Source organism: Calliopsis andreniformis, chromosome 5 (assembly GCF_051401765.1).
Source record: "Calliopsis andreniformis isolate RMS-2024a chromosome 5, iyCalAndr_principal, whole genome shotgun sequence".
Classification (NCBI taxonomy): domain Eukaryota; kingdom Metazoa; phylum Arthropoda; class Insecta; order Hymenoptera; family Andrenidae; genus Calliopsis; species Calliopsis andreniformis.
Genome location: NC_135066.1, coordinates 17264690 through 17285582, shown reverse-complemented (window position 1 = coordinate 17285582; position 20893 = coordinate 17264690). Strand labels below are relative to the sequence as shown.

Here is a 20893-nt window from a genome sequence, read left to right as displayed (position 1 = left end):
TGGGAGAAGTGACGTTTGGCTTGACGAATGCAGACTGCGTTTGAAATAATTGTTTTGAGTGGCGAAGTTTGGGAGGAGGTAACGGGAGTTTGGAATGAAGAATCCTGTGTGACTGGAGGATGGGGAAGAGGAACCTTGGTTCTATTCTCGGTATTGTAATTCTAATAGGAGCTCGATTAAAGGGTCCTTTCGTGACCAATTGTTTAAACTTTGTCTGAGTTGTCTGAAATCGTGAATTTGAGATGTCTGCGAAAATTGCCTCTAAAAGAAATATCCCTAAAATTCTAAGTGAGACCAAAGAAGGCAAAAATTCAGTCACTGTGAAACGACAACATACAAGCTACAAACTCCGCACTGACAAGAAACTAAAAAAAATATTTATACTTAACTACACCCTCCCAAATCTTTCAAGTCTCCTCCTTGACCCAGCGCAATGTCTCTAGGGTCTCCCTTAATTTACTTAAAACGCCTATGTCTCCTAGCCGAACCAGCCGCCTCTGGTCTCCCAGTTCTTACATCTCCCAGAACCTGCTCTTCTCAGTGCGTCTGAAAAAATGCGCGCCTCCCTGCTCCACGGAAAACAATTACAAAGCCAGAGGCTCGGCGAGTCCGCGTGTACTTAACCACCGAGTGGCAGGTTGGGGTAGAGGAAAGGGGTTCAAGGAGTGGAATCAGTGTCGCGAGAAAACCGAGCCCGTCCCGGTAATAACCCGCCCCGGTCTCTCGTCTTAAGGCAGGCAAAGAAGATATTCGTGTCAGTTGGCCTCTCCCGTTGCAGATGAAACAAAAGGGATCGCAAAGGAGAACGATCAATATTTAGTCACTCCGGAGAACCGACCGGTCAATATCGCATTTTAATACCCCCCTCGACCACCCCCCGCGGCTGGAGCATCCCTTTTGTACTCGCGGCGAAGGCGATCGGCGGTGTGCACACAGAGAGGTCGGAAAACCAAAACGAAGGAAGGGGGAGGAGGAGAGCCGACGCTGGAGACGGCGCATTCATTGGACGATGAATTTTCTGGGTCTGGCCCCCCTCTATCCCTCCCTCTGCCTCTCCTCCTCATCGCCCCTTGATGCTTGCACTCGCCGGCTAAGTAATGCATCGCAAGTAGCGCGCATCCGGACGCTAAAGCCGCCGAGAGGGAACTAGGCACCGTGCCAAGTGTTTCCTTCGCGGATCGGCCAACTATTTCCAATATTTCTTAGAGAGCAGCTGATACCCGCGGCACCCGGAGATGTTTCGGAGTAATTTGCGCCCGGCAGGAATGCATTCGGCGAACAATGCCAGCGCGGATAACGAGCCCCTCGGACTCTGTTCAACGTGCCTGGGACAATGAAATTCTTTATGATCAGTCACCGGCATTTTTCTCGAGATATTAAATACCCGCGGCACGATGGGACTCGAAGGCCTCGCGTAATCAGGCCACTGTGCAATATCCGCGCTCCGTGGAGATCTAATCAATTGTTCTTCGTACTTTTGTCCTGGGGACAGGGATGCTGGGAATTGATTGCAATTAGCCTGGCGAGCTTCCGATCGGTCGCTAGATTTGCGCTCCGTGATTGGCTGCGGGGAAGATGACGCGAGGGTCTTAGAGGGTTTTGGACGAGCTGCGTTTGTTTAAGTTGTGGGAGTGGTTTATACTTCTGTGGCTACTGTTTTTGGGGTACGAATGGGGTGGACTTCGGAGATTATTTTTTTAGGCTGATAGACTGTTATGCTATGTCTCTGATAAGATTCATTAAGATTTATAATGATACGAAACCTCCCCCATGTACTGTAACCCACTTTAGATTTTCAGACTAGTTTCGAGTTCACTTCGGTCTACTTTCAAATCATTTCTAATCACTCCTAAGTCAGCTGCGGCGTTCCATCAACCCCGAGTGTTAATTGTCGCGAGACCATTGCACCACCCTCATCAGGGGAGAACAACGAAGAAGCAATATCTGCTTTCGTCCTTTGCCGTGCTTTCTCTCCTGCCAGGGTCAACGAACCGTTCCGTTCGACCAACAGGAAGAACCGGAAAGAAGACTCCCCGAGGGGGCGGTGAGCGGGTGGAGGGGTGGCAGGGAACAGAGTCTTTGGCAGGGAGTGTACCGTACTCATGCTGCAAGTAGCAGCTCATAGTGGCGGATTAGCCTTGCAGTGGCGATGCTTACATCCCCTATAAAGTCCCCTGGCATCACCCTCCGCTGCCCGCTTCTCCCTCCCTCCTCCTCCTCCTCCTTTTCTCTCCCCGCGCAACGGAGGCTCGCTCCCATCGAAACCCTGTCAGCCAACCCCCGCCTCCTTCGTTGTTTCTCCCGCGATAACCCTGCGGCCACCGCATTGTCTGCCCGCCCAGCCAATACCCTTCGTGTTTCTCCTACTTGTGTTCATTATCAAAAAATTCGAAAAGGAACGGCGCTGCTGCTGCCTGACTGGCTGCCTGCCTGCCTGCCTGCCTGCCTGATGCAACGCCAGCGTAAACCCCTTATGTTACAGCACTGACATTTTCGCGAGGGTGGTAAGCTTGTTCGCTCTCGTCCGACTGATCAGAACTTCTATTCTTCGTGATCGTTCGACAGGGAGGTGTCGTATAAGGGATCTTCGCCACGGGGACCATTCAGACTTCTCTCAAGGCATAGTGAATGGTAGAGAAAATTTAGAATTGTGAGATTACTAAGGCGAGAAATATTGTTGCCTCTTGAAAGAAGAATGGTCTAGGAATAAGACTACTTTTTCTAGACGAGATGATTCAAAAACCTTAATACTATATCTCCAATAGGATCAAATTCGATTTCTTCAATTTTCTAAACTTGAATAAATTTGAGTTCTCAGTGACTCTACCCTTTGATAAGGATTAAGTCAACTCTAGGGCACTGCTTTCGTTTATGCTTTCATCAGCAATGAGTTCACGACAGGGCAATTTAATCAATTTCAAAAAGATATTCAACTCTGCCCCAAGAAGCAAACACGCGGTATAGAAAAGGTACCACTACCTTAGCCGCAGGTCCCTCGAAGGGGATGACCTCGCAACTGAAGAACGCTCGCAACCACGCGAACTGCACCACTGAGAGCCGAGATTCGATACGGTAAACGCTTCAGCTCCGCGTTATCAGCGCCGTAGAAGGGAGGAGGGCTCGCGAGCAGAGGTAATACGAAGAGTCTCAAAGATGACTCCGCGGGTCGTGTGCTCGTCGACAAAAGGGTAATCTCGGCGGAAGTTGGATCCCACAGCGGGGACGAGGCAGAGGGAGGGGCGGTGGCTCGTCGTCGTTGCGTGAAAACCGGGAAGAAAACTGAATAAAAAGAGGAATAACGTTAACCGGAAGTTTACGGCGCTTCGGGTAACTCGTTGCTAGCCCGACTTCCGGCGAGCAGGGAAAGAAAAGGGGCAAGAGGGAGCGGTGGCAACGGCGGCGGTGGATTGTTGGCGGCGGCGTGAGGTGGAGAGAAGGGAGGAGGGGGCTTCGGTTGCCGCTGCGGCGGAAGAGAGAAGAAGAATGCGAACCAAGACAGAGATTTCGCTGCCGGCTGGCTGTGAACGGAGTGCAGAAGCGAAGGAGGGTGTAAGAGGAGATGGAGGAGGCAGCTAACGGGCGAGGAGGGCGAGAGAAGGTTGAAGGAGGCCGTGGTGTGGGCGGTGCGAGCCGAGAGAGAGAGAGAGAGAGAGAGAAGGAGAGAGAGAGGAGAGAGAGACAGAAGAGAAAGGAGTGAAAGAGGAGGCGGTGCGCCTAGGCAGTCGAGGTGCACGGGCGAGAGAGAGCCAAGCGCCACTAATTAGTGCCAAGAACGTAATTAAGTAATTTTTAATTAAGTGACTGCCGTTTACGCGCACAACCACCACGCACGGGGTAAGCTGGCTCGATGCAGGGTGCTTCATCCCGCCTGCACCGCCGTAAGCCGGATTACCCTTCTTCCGAAAAATTCGCTTTCTAGCGAACAACCGACCGCCACCGTGCCTCTTTCAAGTCGCTCCAAGATATACCACCGTCTGACGCGCACGAACCTGGAAAATGCTCGTCGGACCACGGACACAGGCGAGCAGCGGTGATCGGGGGAGGGCAGGAGGGTTGGTGCAGAAGCTGGCTATCGATTCACCATCCAACGTGCAATATCGACAATTGATACGCTGGAGTCAGAGAAAGAGTGCCGTTTGGCGAGAGCTCGCATTCCAGCCTCCTGAAAGCAACATGTGCGTGGAGTGTGCATACCGCTGCGTGGGTGGAAAAGCAAACTGGCCTCACGTTAAAAAGAATTCAATAATTACGTGAATGCTACCGATACAGGATCAATGGGACTCTGTCAGCACTCCTGGAGCTCCGGAACGAGGCACTCCGAGAGGGAATAAAAGTCTATCAGAGGGTTAGGTCGGTAGTGCAGGTACCTGCAGGTGAGAGGCCACTGTTGGTAGCATCGAAACGCGCGAGTTGCTCTTCATTTAGCTGCGTGGTCAGGTTTTAATCAAGAAGCTGGCGCGAGATTCTTTGAGATCTATATAGGATCGTTTATGTCTTTCGAGTAACCACGGTTCCTTGGGCGTACGCATACAGCTGCTTGAGGGACAACTGGCAGTGTGCAGACACGGGGCGAACACGAGGACGGGGTTCTTCTTTGTGGATTCGAGGGCCTCGCGGCGGCTCAAGAGACCGCGTCTTCTTCTTCCTCGTTCCTTCCCTTCGAAGGCCAGGTATAGCCGTCAGCAAGGCCGCGGCCCGAAAGTCAAAGACCAAAGTTTCTTTCTTCGTATCAGAGGGTTCTGGAGCCACTGTACCCTCCTGTCCCTCTACCCCTTTCTCGTCCTGCCACCCCCTCATCATCACCTTCCGCTCTACCCTCTTCTCGCCACTGTATCCCCGCGGTCGTCCCTCCTCCACGTTCGATGCGTATTACCTCTGGCCCTGCGTGCCTCTCGCTTCCTCCGTCGCCTTTTGTCTCAAAGAACTCGTACTTGCTCATTTTGCCCAGGCTCCTTTCTTCCCCGTCGAGGGCTGGACCGGGCGCGGGAGGAGAAGAAAATCGAAAAGAGAACTTTCCTCAGATACGGATCCTCGAGGGAGAGGACGTCCCGGTGTCAACGATCCCAAAGGATCGTCTGCTCGGGAGGACGTCACGAGAGAGAGAGAAGATCGCAAACTCGACAGGGAAAAGTGGATGACAATCGTGAACTTGTTGCCAGGCTGAAAATCCATCTAGCCCATTCAAAGGAACCAAGTTCCGCGGGAGAATACCCTATCCCAGATTTCGGTGAGCAACCAGTCATACGTCGGTCCTCGGGACCAAGTGCAAAGAGAGTATTCAACTCTTTTTCGAAGAGTCGCAGAGTTTCACAGTCGTGGGGATAGAGACCGGGGCCAATTACAGTGTCGCCTACGCATCGTCCGAGAAGCGACTCGAAACGATGGCCAGAGGGGCGAAAGGGAACAGCGGAACGCGACCAGGAAGCGAACGCAGGAGTGAAAGAAGAACAGGCTAGCGTGGGGGAATGTAGAAAAGATTACGAGTGCATAGTAATTACAAGGCTGCCGTTCTTCCGGCTCTATCCCGGAAGCTCACATACTCCGCGGGAACGGTCCGCTACCTGCGAACGTAAGCACGCGTCTCCTCCAGGCTGCGAGCGTCTGCATAGGTGGGCGAGACGCGTGGAACGCTCATGCACGCGTGTGCGCCTACCTCAAGGCTCGAATTTTCTCCTGTCCCCCTTTTCCTTTCCCTCGGCTCGGCAGCTCGGCTTATTCCTCGCAATAAGAGGCGGCCGTCGCGATGACGAGCGTATGTGCCGACGCACACGTGTGCAGGTCTCCTACCTCCACGTGCATACGTGGAACACGCGTGCCACGCCAACATTGCTAAATGGTCCTCGCCGGCGAGCTGTTTACCACGCAGCCGCCCACGCACGCCTTCCGCTGTCAGACCCCCTGCGCGCTACCCTCCTGCGAACCGTGCACAATTTTGTGGGATTAAAACGCAAGCCGCCGACCGAGGAGCGAACACACGCGGCAGTCCCGCGCGGAGGCTGCCTCAGGCCTACGCGGCCCGTTTGCTGGCAAGACTTCCGTGAACCCCGGGCGATCGGCTCCCTAAGGCTTTCATTTCTACTGGGGACTCCTCTTTTAGTCTTTTTTCTTGGGGACTTCCTGGGTTTTGGTGGTCGAGGGACTCGGGGAAGGTGTTGCTTGGGGCGCCTGAGGTGGTGGATAAGTTCCGTGGGTGGTGTGATGGGGTTGGGTGTAGATTTGACATGGGATGTGGCTTTGTGAAGTTCGTTGTGGTATTATGGGGAAGAGGGTTGTATTGATAGTGTTGGGATGTTTGAAGTCTGGGGTTAGTGTTGGGGTTGGTAGTACGAGTACATCACTTGTGGGTGGGTATAGTTTTTTTGGAGGAAGTCAGGGTGGCTGGATGTTGAATCATTAAAAATAGAAGCTCTAGTAATCTATGAAACGTTATTAGGATCGCCTTAATTTAAGTAGTAGAAGTCAGTAGCTTTATGGAAGTAGTAAAAGTCAAGAATAAATCATACAGGCTTTATGCAAGTAGTAAAAGTCAAGAGTAGATCATCTATGAAATTTACTAGCATTATCTGTCCTTTTACAATACAAATTTACTAATTTTCTGTTATCAAGAAGAAACCTACTTCTCAATTATTACGCACCTAAGGCGAAATAGTCTCAATAATAAAACTACAGTAGTAGCTACAGAAATTGCACTACCTTAATAAGATTTCTGTTTATGTGACTGGAAGGTTTAGTTTACCTTCTTTATCTAATAGATCAATTTATTAAGAAGTATAGCTACTAGTTTTAGCATAATAGTTACATTATGAGCAATCTACATTTCTAAAATAGTGGTGCAATTCTATTGATCACTACTGTGTTTCTTTATCATCGGATCAATAATCTACTAATTTTCCGACGATGATTCAGCGCTAAGAATGTCATCATTTATTACCCAAATATTCTAGTGAATATTTTATATCCTCGTTGGCGAAGTGGTCAAGGACTCCGAAGGAAGACAGTGGACTACAAATGATAAGATGGCGAAGGGAAGGTGGTTGTTAACGACTGTCGCGTGTTAGGGCCGGCAATCAAGGGGTTGGAAAAGGAAATTCCAGTTTAGAAAATTGCCGCGTCATTACCCTAACCAGCACGGGGTCAGGGCGGCTGGTAATGTCCAGCGCGATACAGATCGTCGATTGATAAGAGCGTAGCGAAGAAGGAATTAGAAAGAGAAGCGCGAGTAAACACCCCCTGCTGGAGAATTATCGGGGATCCAGAGACGATAAGCGACCCCTCGAAAGCGTGACTGGGTAAATTCATCGTCGACTTCATTATTCGACCGCTCGAGAGCTTTCGATTCTTCGTTTATATCGCGCGCCTTCCCTTATTATTACTTCTCCCGTGTTCTAGACACTTTCAGCTCTCGACCATTAACACGCATTTAAAATATCGCGTGGCAGCGAAGCACGGTACCATCCCTTCTTGCACTCCTTTTTAGTTTAGTTACGCGTTCTCAGCGATTTAACGTTATTTATCATTTTAAAGGTCGACAGCTTCAACATCGAAAGAGGTTAGAATTGATTTAAACTTCAAACATCAAAAGTACCAAATTAATTTGTAAGCTACTCAAGTCACCAGTCTAATTAAAACAAAAGCCCTAATTTCTATTATAAAATTCCCATTTTCCAGAATATTATTTTACGGACCCTTTTCGAACCGAACCACCGCACAACTATTCAAACGCTCCCCAAAATAAATCCCCATCAGTTCTCCGTTTCCAAAGCAACTGACAGCGACAGCGCCTCAAACAAAGCCGAGCAGACACGAAAACCACAGGCAACGAGAACGAGTAAAAAAGAATCGCTGCTGGATTTCCACGTACATCGAAGAACCGCTTCACATCGCGTCGCAAATCCATCGTCTGGCGAGGTCCGTGTCGTGTGCGGCCACTGTCCATTATACGACATAAAATTCCTTCCATCCGGCCGATAAGATCGCTCGACCGAGTCGCGTGTCCTGCCGTAGGATCTGATAACGCTCGAACCCGAGTCGCGCGCGGATCTCACCCTTTCTTTCTCTCCGTGCCTCCCGCGTTTTTCCCCCTTATTTCGCGCACAAACAGACGGACAGAGGCGGAGATGCAGGCAGATAGAGAGACGACACGTATGGCTGGCACAACGTGCCGCAGAGCGGCGGAGAGAGTACGGCGCGCACACACGTGCATCGAACAGAGGCGTCGCAGCTCTGTCATCGACGACCCCAATCATCCCCCCCGGGCGAGCTCCATCGAACGAAGGCTGTCAATATCGTCGTCGGTATAAGCAGATCCGATGATGTACGGCCGACGTCAACGAGTCTTCGTAAGATATCGGACGCGCGAACGATTCGACGGCCGCGTGAGAAAATAGGGTGCGAAGAATCGCTTTGTCCTTCTGCCTCCCTCCCCCGAGCCGACCCCCGCCGATCCCTTTCGCGCCCCTTCACTGTTTTCCCTTGCCAGGAGAAGCGGAGGAAAGTCGCGATAGGTAATGTGGACATGTTAATTATCGATTCGGTGGATGGCTTCGGTTTGATTATTTCGTGACTGAGGGGAGTTGATTCCAGTGTTTGGATGTTTTAGAGGTGGAGGAGGGTTGAAACTCTGAACAAATTTTTTGTCGAAAAAGGTAGAGATATTTGAGAGAGTTCAATTTTCAGGGAAAGTGAAATTTTGAATTTTCTGAATTCTAGTTTTTGGAAATCTATATTTTAATTAAATGATTCTACTTTGATGTGGCAAAAATGAAGTCACTAAAAATATTCCCCAATTTTCATGTACCACTTCGCCCACAAATTCACCATTAATTAAGTCTTCCACCGGCGGGAAACAGTTCACGCGTGCGGCCCGACAAGTGGGAAACGCTCCCTTGTAAGATTGGAAAAAGAGCTCGCAGTTGGTGGCAGAGGTGGACGGTTCTCGTGACAAAAGTACAACGTCGGCGGAGGGCGTCGGGAAGTAAGGGTGGAAGGAAGGGCGGTAAAACGTAGAATAATGTGGCGAGGCATTTCCGCATAGGAAGCCGTGCATTAGGCTATCAGATCGAGCACGCTCGACACAACGACTGCCGCCGTACGTGTCCGAGGAAAAAGTGTCCGCGGGGCGGTGTAAACCCTTACGTGATTAGTCGTCAAAGGAGAGGGTCGCCGTGGGGTGAAAGTGTGCCTAATGAGCCGCGAGACCGCCACCTTCGTCGCGTCCTTTAATCGCCATTTTACGGGAAACTTGTACGAAACTAATATGCAAGGATTATCAAGAGGAAAGTTTCAATTTCTCCCTTTCAACGATCGCCGGGGGCGAGGGGGTGGGGATACCGCGTTCCCGCGTGTCGTTAGGGGTTAGACGGAGGAGGAAATTATTTATGGACGCACCGACTAGAAACATTGAGATTATAACCGGCACGGTTCGAAGGGAGGTTGTATTATCCTTTTTTTTCACCCCTCGCGGTTCATTTTCCACCAGCCGCTACGGTTTATCTGTCGCCGACGGTCGAACGTGTTAATTTTATCGCTCGTCACCGGGTTAATTGCACGTTACAGCACTGGGTTATGTTTCTGCGCTTTGCGGCGAGCATTCGATCATTGCGAAAGGCGGTGGAGAATGTACAGTGAAACTGTGCATTTTTGGCCCAGTGTTGTCAGTGATTAAGACGGAGAGAGCGATGGAAATTGAAATATGATTGAAATCATCATAGTTGCATGTTGACTATACTGAATAGGAACTCAGAAGAGGTGAGCAGGAAAGCCAATTTGCTGCTAATTGTAATTTTAGTGAAACTACAATTTCGTATGCACTAGTGCAATGTTAACTCATTATATAAAATGAACTAATTACCAAATCGTCAATCAACAGTTTAAAGAAAAAGAAGCTCGAAGCACAGAAGAGAACCCACCCTTCCTAATATAATTTCTCTTGATTCCATATCGCGGTGAAAAATTCGAATACCGAGAGGAATGGACAGGGGTACCTCAGTCTCGATTGAAGAGAAATTCTGCGCGAGCCCTTGTCGTGTTCTGCTGGTTCTGTCATCGGGAGTTGTGCTCGTAGAAGGAACAGAGAAGAATGGGGAGGCGGATTAGCTAGAGAGAGAGAGAGGAAGCGAATAGCCCTGCGGCCGACACGACAAAATGTAACGAAATATATACGTTACAGCGAGTTAATTAGCTTTGTGCTTAACGCTGGAAGCCGAGCTTCGATGCAATTTTCGCTGGACGTTTGAAACTTTCGGTAACGCACTCCGCGACCCCTCTTGTCAACCGCTCTAGTCGATCTCTCCTTCTCGCTGGAAATGTTTCGAGAGAACGAAACAGGGCGAGGGGAGATGGACGCGGGGGTTGATCACAAGGGACAAGTTCCTGGAAACTGCCACTGCTTCGCTACCCTTTGCCTACCGAAACACGTATCCTTGATCTTTTTTCCTTATGCCACGCACGATGCCTCTTGTGCCTTTGCTCGTGAACGCGCGAGAACCAGAAAGCGGTGGGAAACGTGCTACCAGGCCCGATCTATCCTCGTGTCGCGGGCAACATTTTTGGGCGAGCTTTTTGCTCATTTTCAACGGCGAAATTTCAAGCGCGCCCTTCCCTCATTTCCATGGGGACGTTTCTAATGGACCTTTTTCTGCGTTAATTAAATTTTGCGGCTGATCTAGCCGGGTCGCTCGAGTGCTTCGAATATTTCGTACGAGATCGGTGGAACGGGCCACTGTGACGGCTGTATCGGAAGTCGATGATACGAGGGAACATGGTATTTCAGAGTGTCAAGTTTCTGGAAAATTTAGGCGCTTTCGACGACGACGGTGCCCGACAAGATTTTAATCTGCATAGAATGTTCGCGATTCTGACGCTCGTGCTATGAGTTTGGAAAAAACCTAATGTTGAGATTGATAAGTGTAATTTTAGTAATTCTTATGTGATGCTACTTGTAGGAATTATTTGCAAGTATTTGAAATATTCTGTACAAGTATGTACACTATAGTTTCGAGTGGTGCAAGTGGGCAGAAGATGATTCTACAAGACAAAATAAGACATAAGAATGACAAAATTAGGTTTGAGGCTTCTTTTTCCAGGTATTGACTACTGAAACTCTACCTAAAATGCGTCTGACTCGAGCACTTATTCTATTTATTCTACTGCCGCCAGTGCGTCTGGCCTAGCTAGCGCGCGTTTCCAGTAGAATCAGTAGAATGAGTCTTTGAATCAGACACGTGTCATAGCTACTTCAGACGTCTCTAACTAATAACTCAAAAACAAAGTGTGAAATGCAAGCCTATCATTCTCGATTTTCTTCTTATTCTGACTTATAGGATCGTTTATGACTTAATCGTACCACCCTTCTTCACACATCCATACTTCAAGGTAATAAATAAATAACTCAGAATCCCTCTAAAATTATTCCTCCCCTCTCATCTAATCCTTCCACTCGAGATTCTCCACCCTCAGCGACGATCAAAGCACCACGCAAAGAGACAATACAACCCGCCAACGGTATGTTAAATGTCAGAGGGCCCAGGTGGAAGTTCGTGGTCTCGAGGCGATAAGAAAACGGCAATAATGTATCCAGCGTGGCCACGCGCGGCCTCTTCGACCGCCTTATATCTCGGATCTGTACTGTACTCAGGCTAATTATAATCAGGCTAATGCCTTCTGGCCGGTACGTGTCAGTACCTACGGCCTCCTACGCTCTCCACCTGCCGCAATGTAGCCACGTTACTTATCCCCGGCCCGAAGAGAGGGTAATTAAGATTCGGACACACCCATCGTGACTCTCGTCTCTTGGGCTCTGACCGTTTCTACGTAGGGAGTGGTCGATCCCTTGAAAGGCGCGTTCTCGTTTGCATACACGTTACTGGTACCGTCAGAAACGTCTTCCACAGTCGTGTCCACTTTTTCCCTCGTTTTCATGGACAACCGTGTTCTGGGAGTGGCGACACGCTGTCGATCGAGGGGAACATCGATCGCGAGATTTACGAGATCCACCGCGACTCGTGGCGTACCAGAGGATATCTAAAGGGACTTTACGCGAGCGAATCGAGAATGTTATGGAAATCGGTACGCGTTTACACGGCGAAAAGTTGTCTTCTCGGCGAACATGCAAGGTAGGAGGATCAAGGACCGTTTCGATGTTGGCTAATTAGCTGTGCTACGCTTCTAGGGAAAATTGAAGCCGTTTCTTAGTGGAAGTGGAAGTTCGGAAACGGTCCTTGCTCGAGTTCGTAAATAGTTGATGTATATTCCACTCACCGGAAGTTGGAGAACCACTTGACCAGCTGCGCTGTGTTGTTCTTATTGAACTTGATGTCGGGGAAGTACATCTTGAGGATGGACGAGGACGGGTACCTGACCCAGAAGAACATTAGTTTCGCCTTCCTCAGATGCATCGGCGTCAGCGTCGACGAGTTCACCGTGGTTAAGGAAATACTTGCTGAAATGGTCGCTGAAATTTTTTTAACCGCGCTATTTACGGTCCAACTTTCTCGTTGATTTATTTATAGTGGAGCGTGGGCTGCTGCCCAGGGAACGGAGACGCCCAGAAGAAGAATAGGCTTGGCAATATGTTATGGCGTGTACGCAAATATCTCAAACTTAATCGTGTTTCCTTCGTATCAAATTGGATTAGAAATCGTACAAGCTGTGGATGTCGCGAGGGTAGTAGGGGTCTAACGTTCTCGCCGAGGTTGACCCACGATTGGCCGTATCCTCAGCGGAAGCCTTACCGACTCCTTATCGGTAATAGGATCTCCTGATGTGGTTTCATCGCATTCTTATTCGGCTGATCCCTGTATTCAATCTCTCACCGATCGTCTGTGACTTGGCCTGTCCCTTGACTAGCCTGGAATGCCCCCTAAGAATTTTCCTCTTACTTGGAAAAGGAAAATTTCTCAGGAAAGATTCTGCTACCTGCTCTCCTTACTTTTGCTGGTTTGCAAGAAATACCTGTGAAGCCTTTTTCGTTAATTGTAATAAAGAAATAACTCTATAGTTCCAAAAAAATTGACGAAAGACATTTCACAGGGAACTCTTATCAGATTTACCAGTTACAAAATTGTATTCTATCTTCTAATATAAGAATTTTTAAGAATTCATTACCACATTAGGAGTCAAGAATAAATAAAGTTTCTACAGAATTAAGAATTCTTTTAATAAACAAGGGAACCCTTCATCGTCCTAATTTTACAAGACCAATTTCTATCTGCATGATTCCATAATAATAATTTTGCCAAGAATAGTGGAAAGCCTGAGAAAAAAAATCGAGTCGATGATAATGTGTCCACGTGGATCCTCGATCATCTGAAAGCTATCTAATTCCGCCAGAGACCATTTACAATTTTCACAAACGCTCATCGTCATTGGGTGTTACTGTCAGCGCGAACTCTTTCGAGTCGCGGCTGAGCGAAGTCGTCGTTCACGAGCGAATGGCTCGACGAGTGTAGCCGTTCGCATCAAACACGTGCGCGCACACCGCGTCGCATTTTACGTTCGCGGGGTAACGTCGATGGGCGATAACGAGATGCCAGACTACATACTGTAATAAGGGTTATTCCGCCCCCGCAGTCACCCCTTGCATTATCGAGCTGGTCCTTCCTCGTGCCCTCTTGACGCGTGGCCCACGCCTACGCGTCTCGTGCTTATTATACCTAAGCGGCGTGCATGGTTGAAAAGGAAGCTGTGCAATTATGTAACAGGATTTTGATACTGACTGAACATTTTTTTTTTTGGAATAGATTTTTCTCACTGTGAGTGAACTAGGTATAATTATAGCAAACTTGATTTATTTGGAGTTGATTTTTCAAACGATTCTTTGACTTCTAATTTTTTTTCAAGCTAGGAGTGTTAGAGATAGCTATTTCTGAAACAGTAACTTTTTCTAAACCTTTCCTCTTTCACAATCTTCGTAACATAGTATAGAATACAGTCTTATGCAATTCAGGAACGTATACAACATATGCAACAATATATGCAAAAGAGTTCTATACACTGGCACAGCACAGTTACCCTTAACCGAAGCGTTCACTGCGTGCACCAGCCCCGTCTCTGGCGCACGCAGTGTCGAGAAAGGAAACTCGGACAGCGTGAAAAGCATATTCGGCTACGTCGAAGGCACGAAGAGTGACAGACAAGGGTGAATCGAGAGGAGAGCGGTGAACGGCAGTAGGTTGTAGCACGGCCATGCGCTCGACCTGCCCCAACAGGAGGGAGTGAAAAAATGCGCCATTGATTTTACATCAAAGGCCGGCTAAAAAGGTGGCAAAGAAAGCCGTGGTGTCGATCGAACGACCTGAACCAACACACCACCGATGCAGTTTCCGACGTTGTATCGTTGCCGACGCGTTTGCACGCCCCCGCGACACACGTCTCTCTTTCGACGATCCTGAGCTCATAGGCGAAAGCACTATCAACTGTAGCTCAAGACAGTCATAGAAGGCTGAAGAGTACTGTTGGTACAGCTTTCATTAGAGATTTTTGGGAATTGTGATTATGATGAGAGATAAAACGATGAGCATTTGGACCTCGATACATGTACAGATTTTTAAGAAAGTGCAGGGACTATAGATGAAGACAGTCACAAGAGGCAGAAGAATACTTTTAGAATATCCTTGATTATAATAGAATTCTGATAACTACAATCTTGATAAGAGTCGAAACGATAGAGGTATAGACCTCCGTACTCTGCTCACATTTTTCTATATTAAACTGTGGTTCTACTTCCCCAACTTTCAATTTGAAGGGCCTCTAGTTGCATCATGGAGGAGAAGCTAGAGGACGGAAGCAGAGAGGTGAACAATGAGAAATACAACACCGTTACCAAGTATAAGGAATCCAGTTGGCGGGAAGTTAACTCGTAGAAACGGAGTTCCATGGATTCTCATACGCCGGGAGAAGTAGTAGAAGTGGCTTATCTACGATAAGTCGAGGAGACGCTCGTGATGGGAAGTTCACGTGCCTCCTCCCCCATCTCTCTTTCTCTCTCGCTCGTACCCGCGGTTAAATTCCGAAATTGCGGGACAGATTATTGGCTTGCGAAGTTGGGTGAGACTCGAAGCCGAGGGTGGGCACCGAGTAGGCAAAGAACTTTCGACCTCGCGCGTTGTTGCCGGACAAACTCTACTCGTAGGTGCAGCCAACATTAGCCTAACTCCGTGGCAAACTAATCTAACATTCGTCCGAGCTTCCTCCCTGGCCGCCTCCCCCTCCTTCTGCCATTCTCCCGACTTCCTTCTACTTGCTGGCAGGTCGAGCTTTTTCTCCCGCGAAATTCCCCGTTGTTTTTCGAAGTTCCCTGGCTTCCCTTCTACAGAGGGAAAAACATTCCTAAGCATCGTCGTTTTTCACCCGTCGCTTTTGCACTCCCCCGCACGGATACTTTTCCCGCTTTAATACCGAAAGTTGGACCGTACTTTCTTTGGAGAACGTTCAGACTCTGTGTCCTCCACCCTCCGCGATATTGCCTCGGTACCAGAGGCGAACCGGACATTATGCGCTTGATTCTACTAACAGAAATGCTCGGCTACCAGTCGGTAGCCTTGACAATCTCGGATGGACACCGTTCTGGACGCTCTCCAACTACCACTTAACGGACTTTTTCTTCGCGGCAGCATTAGAAAAGGATATTGTAGGCTGAACTCCGTCGTAGCTGATGTCGCCAGAGTTGCAATCGCTGGCCCGGTCGTTGCTGTCCATCCTGAGATGTCCGTAGTCCGGGCTGCCGTGCTGGGCGGCCGCCAATAAGGCAGGATGCAGTATGGCTGGTGGATGGGGCAGTGGTGGGGAATCCCTGAGTTCTACACCTCCGCCCGGAGGACTCGCGGGTAGGTGATGTGGCCCCGGGGGTGGTACCTGGCCTGGATGACCGGTGTGAGGGTTGAAGAACGGCGAGTACGGCGAGAACACTTGACTCTCGTGGAGACTCGGGTTCGGTATCGCCACGCTGGTTGGCAGGGACACTGGCAGCATCGGCGGTGGCGCGTGATACGGTCTCGGCGGGGGTGGCGGCGGTGGACTCTCGCTGCCTCCCTGCGAACCGCTACCCTCCTGCGCCAGGATCCTGGACACCGTCCTCGGCGTGATCCTCGTGTCCGTCACCTGCGAAGGGTAATACTAATTGATACCTTGACTTACGATTGTGAAATTCTGAGTTTGGTTTACACATATACATATATTAGGCTAGGTAGTGTCAGTTGCTCTAATGTGAAACGTGAGATTTACCCTTAGCTGGTATGATGGGAATATAATATAATGTATAGGGATCACCATTATTAAATTAAAAAGAGTAACTTGTAGATATAAAAAAGGCTATGAGCCATAGATCAAAATGTCAAGAAACTAATTTTTGCATTATTTTTTATGGCCCTGTCATACCAGTTAAGGGTTCATGTGGGATTTAGAAATATTCTTTTGAACTTCTTTTTGTGAAGTATAAGAAGTATTCCATATTAGTGCAACTTTCTATAGTATTATATCTACTGCACATTCAATAATCTTGCAACACGTTGACTCCCTTGAAAGTTGAAGTCAACTCCAGATTTCTTCAAGAAATTTATAATAGATAAACCTTGACATTTCTAAACTTTCAAGCGGTATTAATTTCCCTAAACGATCTTGTATAGAAATACAGTTGAAACTCTATAACTCGAATGTCAGGGGAAGAGTTAAAATCTTCTGAGTTATAGAGGTTCGACTGTATCTATATTTTTAACAATACAAATCTTAATATCCACGAGACCATGAAAAACATAGAACCCTGGCAGTCAACGTAAGTTCTCACGGTTTGATTTCAAAGCACATGCAACTAGCACTATTAGGTTGATCGAAAAATTGTATCAGTACAGAAACCAAATGTCTTAGAGAAAATAATTTCCTCAAAATTTCTCGATCAACTTAATATCCAACTTCACGAACAAATTCCTCTGAAAGGCTACTTATCACAAAAAAGCAGATAATCACCTTATGTCGTTTCTTCTTCGGCGTCATGACGAGCGAGAGAGCCTCATTCTGCTCCGAGTCTCTCACTTCCCTCTCGTCGCTCCTCATGTTGCAATATTGGTCACGTTGTTGCTGTTCTCTCTGCTGGTGCTCGCGCTGCTGTTGGTGTTGCTGTTGCTGTTGCTGCTGCTGCGCCTGCATGGAGGCCATGGCGTATATCGTCGGCGGTTTCGGCGTCTGAAATATGCCACCACTCTGCCTCATGTGCACCTGGTTCATCTGATTAAGATTGTTTTCCGTGGGGCCAGAATGTGGGCCATGGGGACCACCGCCCATGGTGGGTCCGATTTGTGGGAAACCCGTAGACTGTGGAGGAGGGGGCCCGCCACTGTGGGGCCCCCGTGGCCCGTTTGGGCCACCGGCTGGTTGTGGTGCTCCTCTGTCCACTACTTTCGTCCTCGGCGATTTTCTCTCGAGTATTTGGCTCGCCAACAGAAGGTCCTTGTTCAGCTGCTCAGCAGCCACCTGCGCGGCCTCGCTCTGCTTGCCGAGGAGCTTCTTCTGTTGAACGAACCTGATCACTATGCTGTCGATTAGATTCGTGAGGGACGATGTGACCTCCGTTTTCAGGATGTCCGCCAAGCCCTCCAGGTCTGCGCCAGTGATATGGGGGCCCGAAGAACCGACCGCCGCCGCAGCACCTCTGAACACACTTAACCTCTCTTGGAAGTCTTTATGCTGAAGAGGCGTGCTCCCCGCTTGCATTTGGGGCGTTTGCGGCGTGGACGGGCCCGTGTTGCTTTGGCTCTGTTGCTGCGTCTGACTCGGAGGGGGTGGCGGGGAACTCTGACGTTGATGTTGCTGCTGCTGCTGCTGCTGCTGCTGTTGTTGTTGCTGCTGCTGCTGCTGTTGCCTCACCGCGGCTTCCTGGTGCTGCTTCATCCTTTCCAGAGCAACGTGTTGCTGTTCGAGGTAGGCTTTGTGTCCAATGTGGTACATAGCTGCCGTGGCATGCGTGTGTTCGGGTGGGATGGCCGGGAGGCCGTTGTACGGTGGTGGATGAGGTCGCGGTGGTCTAGGTGGTAGCGGTTGAGGTTGATGCTGAGGACTGGGGGGCGCGTCACCGCTCTCGCTCGTGTCCGGGTCCATTCTGCTCGAGAGCTCCAGGTACTTCTGCTGCATGAGCGCTAACTGTTCGTGCAGTTTCTTCAGCTGGCTCTTCAGGTTATCCTTCTCCTCGCGCTTTTGCCTGATCGTCGAAGGATCCTCCTCCTCCTCGCTCACCTCCTCGTCGTCCCTCATACTGTCACTGACACCGTGCTGGAGAACGTGATGCACGGTCTGCTGCTGCGGCTGATACAGCTTTCGTTTCTTGCAGCCGTTAACTGTGGTCGTTTGGAGGGCAGGACTGCTGCGCATCGTGTTCACGATATTCTCGACACGCGCTCGTTTGATCTCCGTCGTCGGTGAACTGATCTCGGTCTTGGGTACGATCGGACAAGGCGAGTGACTAGGGCTACGTTTGATGTTTAACGAGTCCTGTATCTCCTCCTTGACAGACACGGATCCCGATCTCGGTTGCGTGGGACTGGGCGGCAAACTTTGCTCGCAATCCGATCCATCGAGGTTGGCCCCAGGCTCCATACCAGCCTCGGCGAACGCCTCCTCCATGGCACGTGCCGCCGCGGCTGCGTCCTCGGCGCTATCCTCAGCATCACCCGGCATCACGGTATCACGATCACTGTGATTCGCGCTGTTCACGACGTTATTCCCATCACCACTGTCCTCCCCGTCACTCTGCACTGTTCCACTACGCGCACTATCACTGTTCTGTTGCTGGTGCTGTTGCGGGCTCTGCTGGTGCTGCTGCTGAGACTTGAGTAGATCCGCTGTGGTGTTGTTGTTATTATTATTACTGTGTATACTATTGTTGTTGTTCGGCTGCTCCTGTACCGCCAACGCGGAGAGCTTGCGCCCTTGGAGTATGTCGCGAAGCATGTGCTGGGTGAGCTCGGCGGTAGCGGGATCGTCGCAATTAACCACAGCGCCCGATTGCAAATTCGCGGCTGGGTCCATGCCGGCGCCAGTCATCCCGTGGCCGCCCTCTGGCGGTGAGCCACCGGCGTCACTGGCCTGTTTGACCTGTCGTCCGAGCAGCTCGTTCAACATCTTGGCGGGCCCGTAACCCGGCGCCCCGAAGAAGCCGAATGCCGCGTGGGCGGAATGCTGCTGAGCGGTGGGACCCGTCGTAGCTGTACCTAAGTGACCTTGGCTCCCAGTTGCTCCAGCCTGTTGTTGCTGAAGCTGTTGTTGTTGTTGTTGTTGTTGCGACTGCGGCTGGTGGTGCTGGGACTGCTGTTGCTGTTGATGCGTCGGCCCGTTCCCACCGAAGATCGAACCGTACAGACCGCCGCCGTGGAAGGATGGCCGGGAGGTGAAGTGCGGTATGCTCGAGTAGTTGTTGCGCGGCTCGCCGGCGTCCACGCGCTGTCTGGTGCGCTTCTGCTTCTTCTGGAGTTGCTGTTGCTTGCTTTCCGTGGTTGCTCCGTAGGGGGCGAAATACTCGGTCTCCTCCCCCGATGACATCATCGGCCGTCTGGTTGGTCGGCCCCCCGAAGGCCTCCGCGTCCCCTCCCCGCCAGGGTTCCTTGTCACCCCTCCCCTTCACGCTCAAATAGCCCCTCGTGGCTCAGCGCCGCTGCCTCTGCTTCTCTGCTCTATACTCTCACCGTTACCCCTACCACAGCCACCTTTTCTCCTCGTTCCTTCTACCTTGTCCTCCCCACTCCGACCCTCGGCACTCTCCCCACTCCACTTTCTTCGTCTTCGGAGTCTCCTTCTCTTTCTTTTCCTCCTCCGTCTCCTTCTCCGTCGCCTTCTCCTTCTCCTCCTCCACCTCCTCCTACGCAGCCGCCTACACTTCCTCTCCGCCGCCGACGCCGCCGCCTCCTCTTCTTCCTCCTCTTCTTCCTCCTCCTCCTCCGCCGCCGCCGACGACGACGACGACAACGTCGGCACCCTTCTCCTTCCCCAACAACTCCTCCTGCTTCCTCGTCTTCGCCTTCTTCGCCTTCTCTCGCGCCTCCACTTCCCCCGTCGTCCCTCGGCTTTTCTGCGCTTACTTTTCACTATTCCGCGCCCCGATCCTTCCGTCGTGGAGCTGACGCCAACAGCTGGGGCTTCGGGATCACACGCTGGCGGCGGTTCGTCCTCGTCTCGGGATCACGGCTTCTATTCGCGAGACGCGGCTCGTTGTCGGGGCTGTTACCACTGCTAACGCTTTTCCTTGCGTTCTTCCTACGATCGGCGCCGCCGCTTCCGTTACACTTTCTGCCAGTCGATGCGATGTTACTCCTTTTAATGATCACGAGAACTGAGGCCGGTGCTCTCGCGGGTGGAATTCTCGCGCTCCCGCCTGGGAGCTGCATCCTTCGAGCTCGCCAAAGGGCTAGCTGCCCCTCGCTCCCTCGTCTCGATTTTCGTTGTCGCGGCTCTCCTTATTTCCCTGCAACAGGAAGATCACAAAATGCCACCGGTTAGCTGAGATTCGAAAGCACCTACTCTCGCGCGGTCAATGGGACCTGATCGATATTCTACATACAGTTCAACCGTGAATCGTATTTTATTTCTGACGCGCGCCGTCTATAGACCCTCGCGTTTCCGTAGATAAAAACGTCTGCTGTCCGATATAACTCGCGGTAATCTAATAATCGGGTCGTATGGAAGTTTTTGACTGACTTTGAGGATAAAAACAATTAATATAACAGACACGATACCTTATTACTATTTCGACTAATCTACTCATACTTTTCTCAGTTTTTAGCATTAATTTTCTATCTTATTAAGAACTTCAAATTTTACATTCTTCTCTGATTTAACTTCTGAATTTCATATTGCCAGAAAATATAGTAGCTCGTTTTCACCCTAGCTTCGCAGTGAAACAGGGAAAGTTTAT

The 20893-nt window shown here is 50.0% G+C and overlaps 1 protein-coding gene across 2 annotated transcripts in view; it reads right to left on the bottom strand.

Annotated features, from left to right (window-relative positions):
- The window catches only part of LOC143178935 (homeobox protein prospero), a 38734-nt gene extending 19207 nt beyond the window's left edge, over nt 1–19527 (bottom strand). The window contains exons 1-3 of one of the 2 annotated variants that reach the window (XM_076377876.1): nt 16960–19527; nt 15628–16113; nt 12259–12413 (exon numbers count right to left, since the gene is read on the bottom strand). In XM_076377876.1, coding sequence (XP_076233991.1) covers nt 12259–12413; nt 15628–16113; nt 16960–19527 — 3209 coding nt within the window. The remainder of the gene's footprint in view (nt 1–12258; nt 12414–15627; nt 16114–16959) is intronic. The other variant, XM_076377877.1, reaches the window with a different exon arrangement.
- Nucleotides 19528–20893: the final 1366 nt, after the last annotated feature.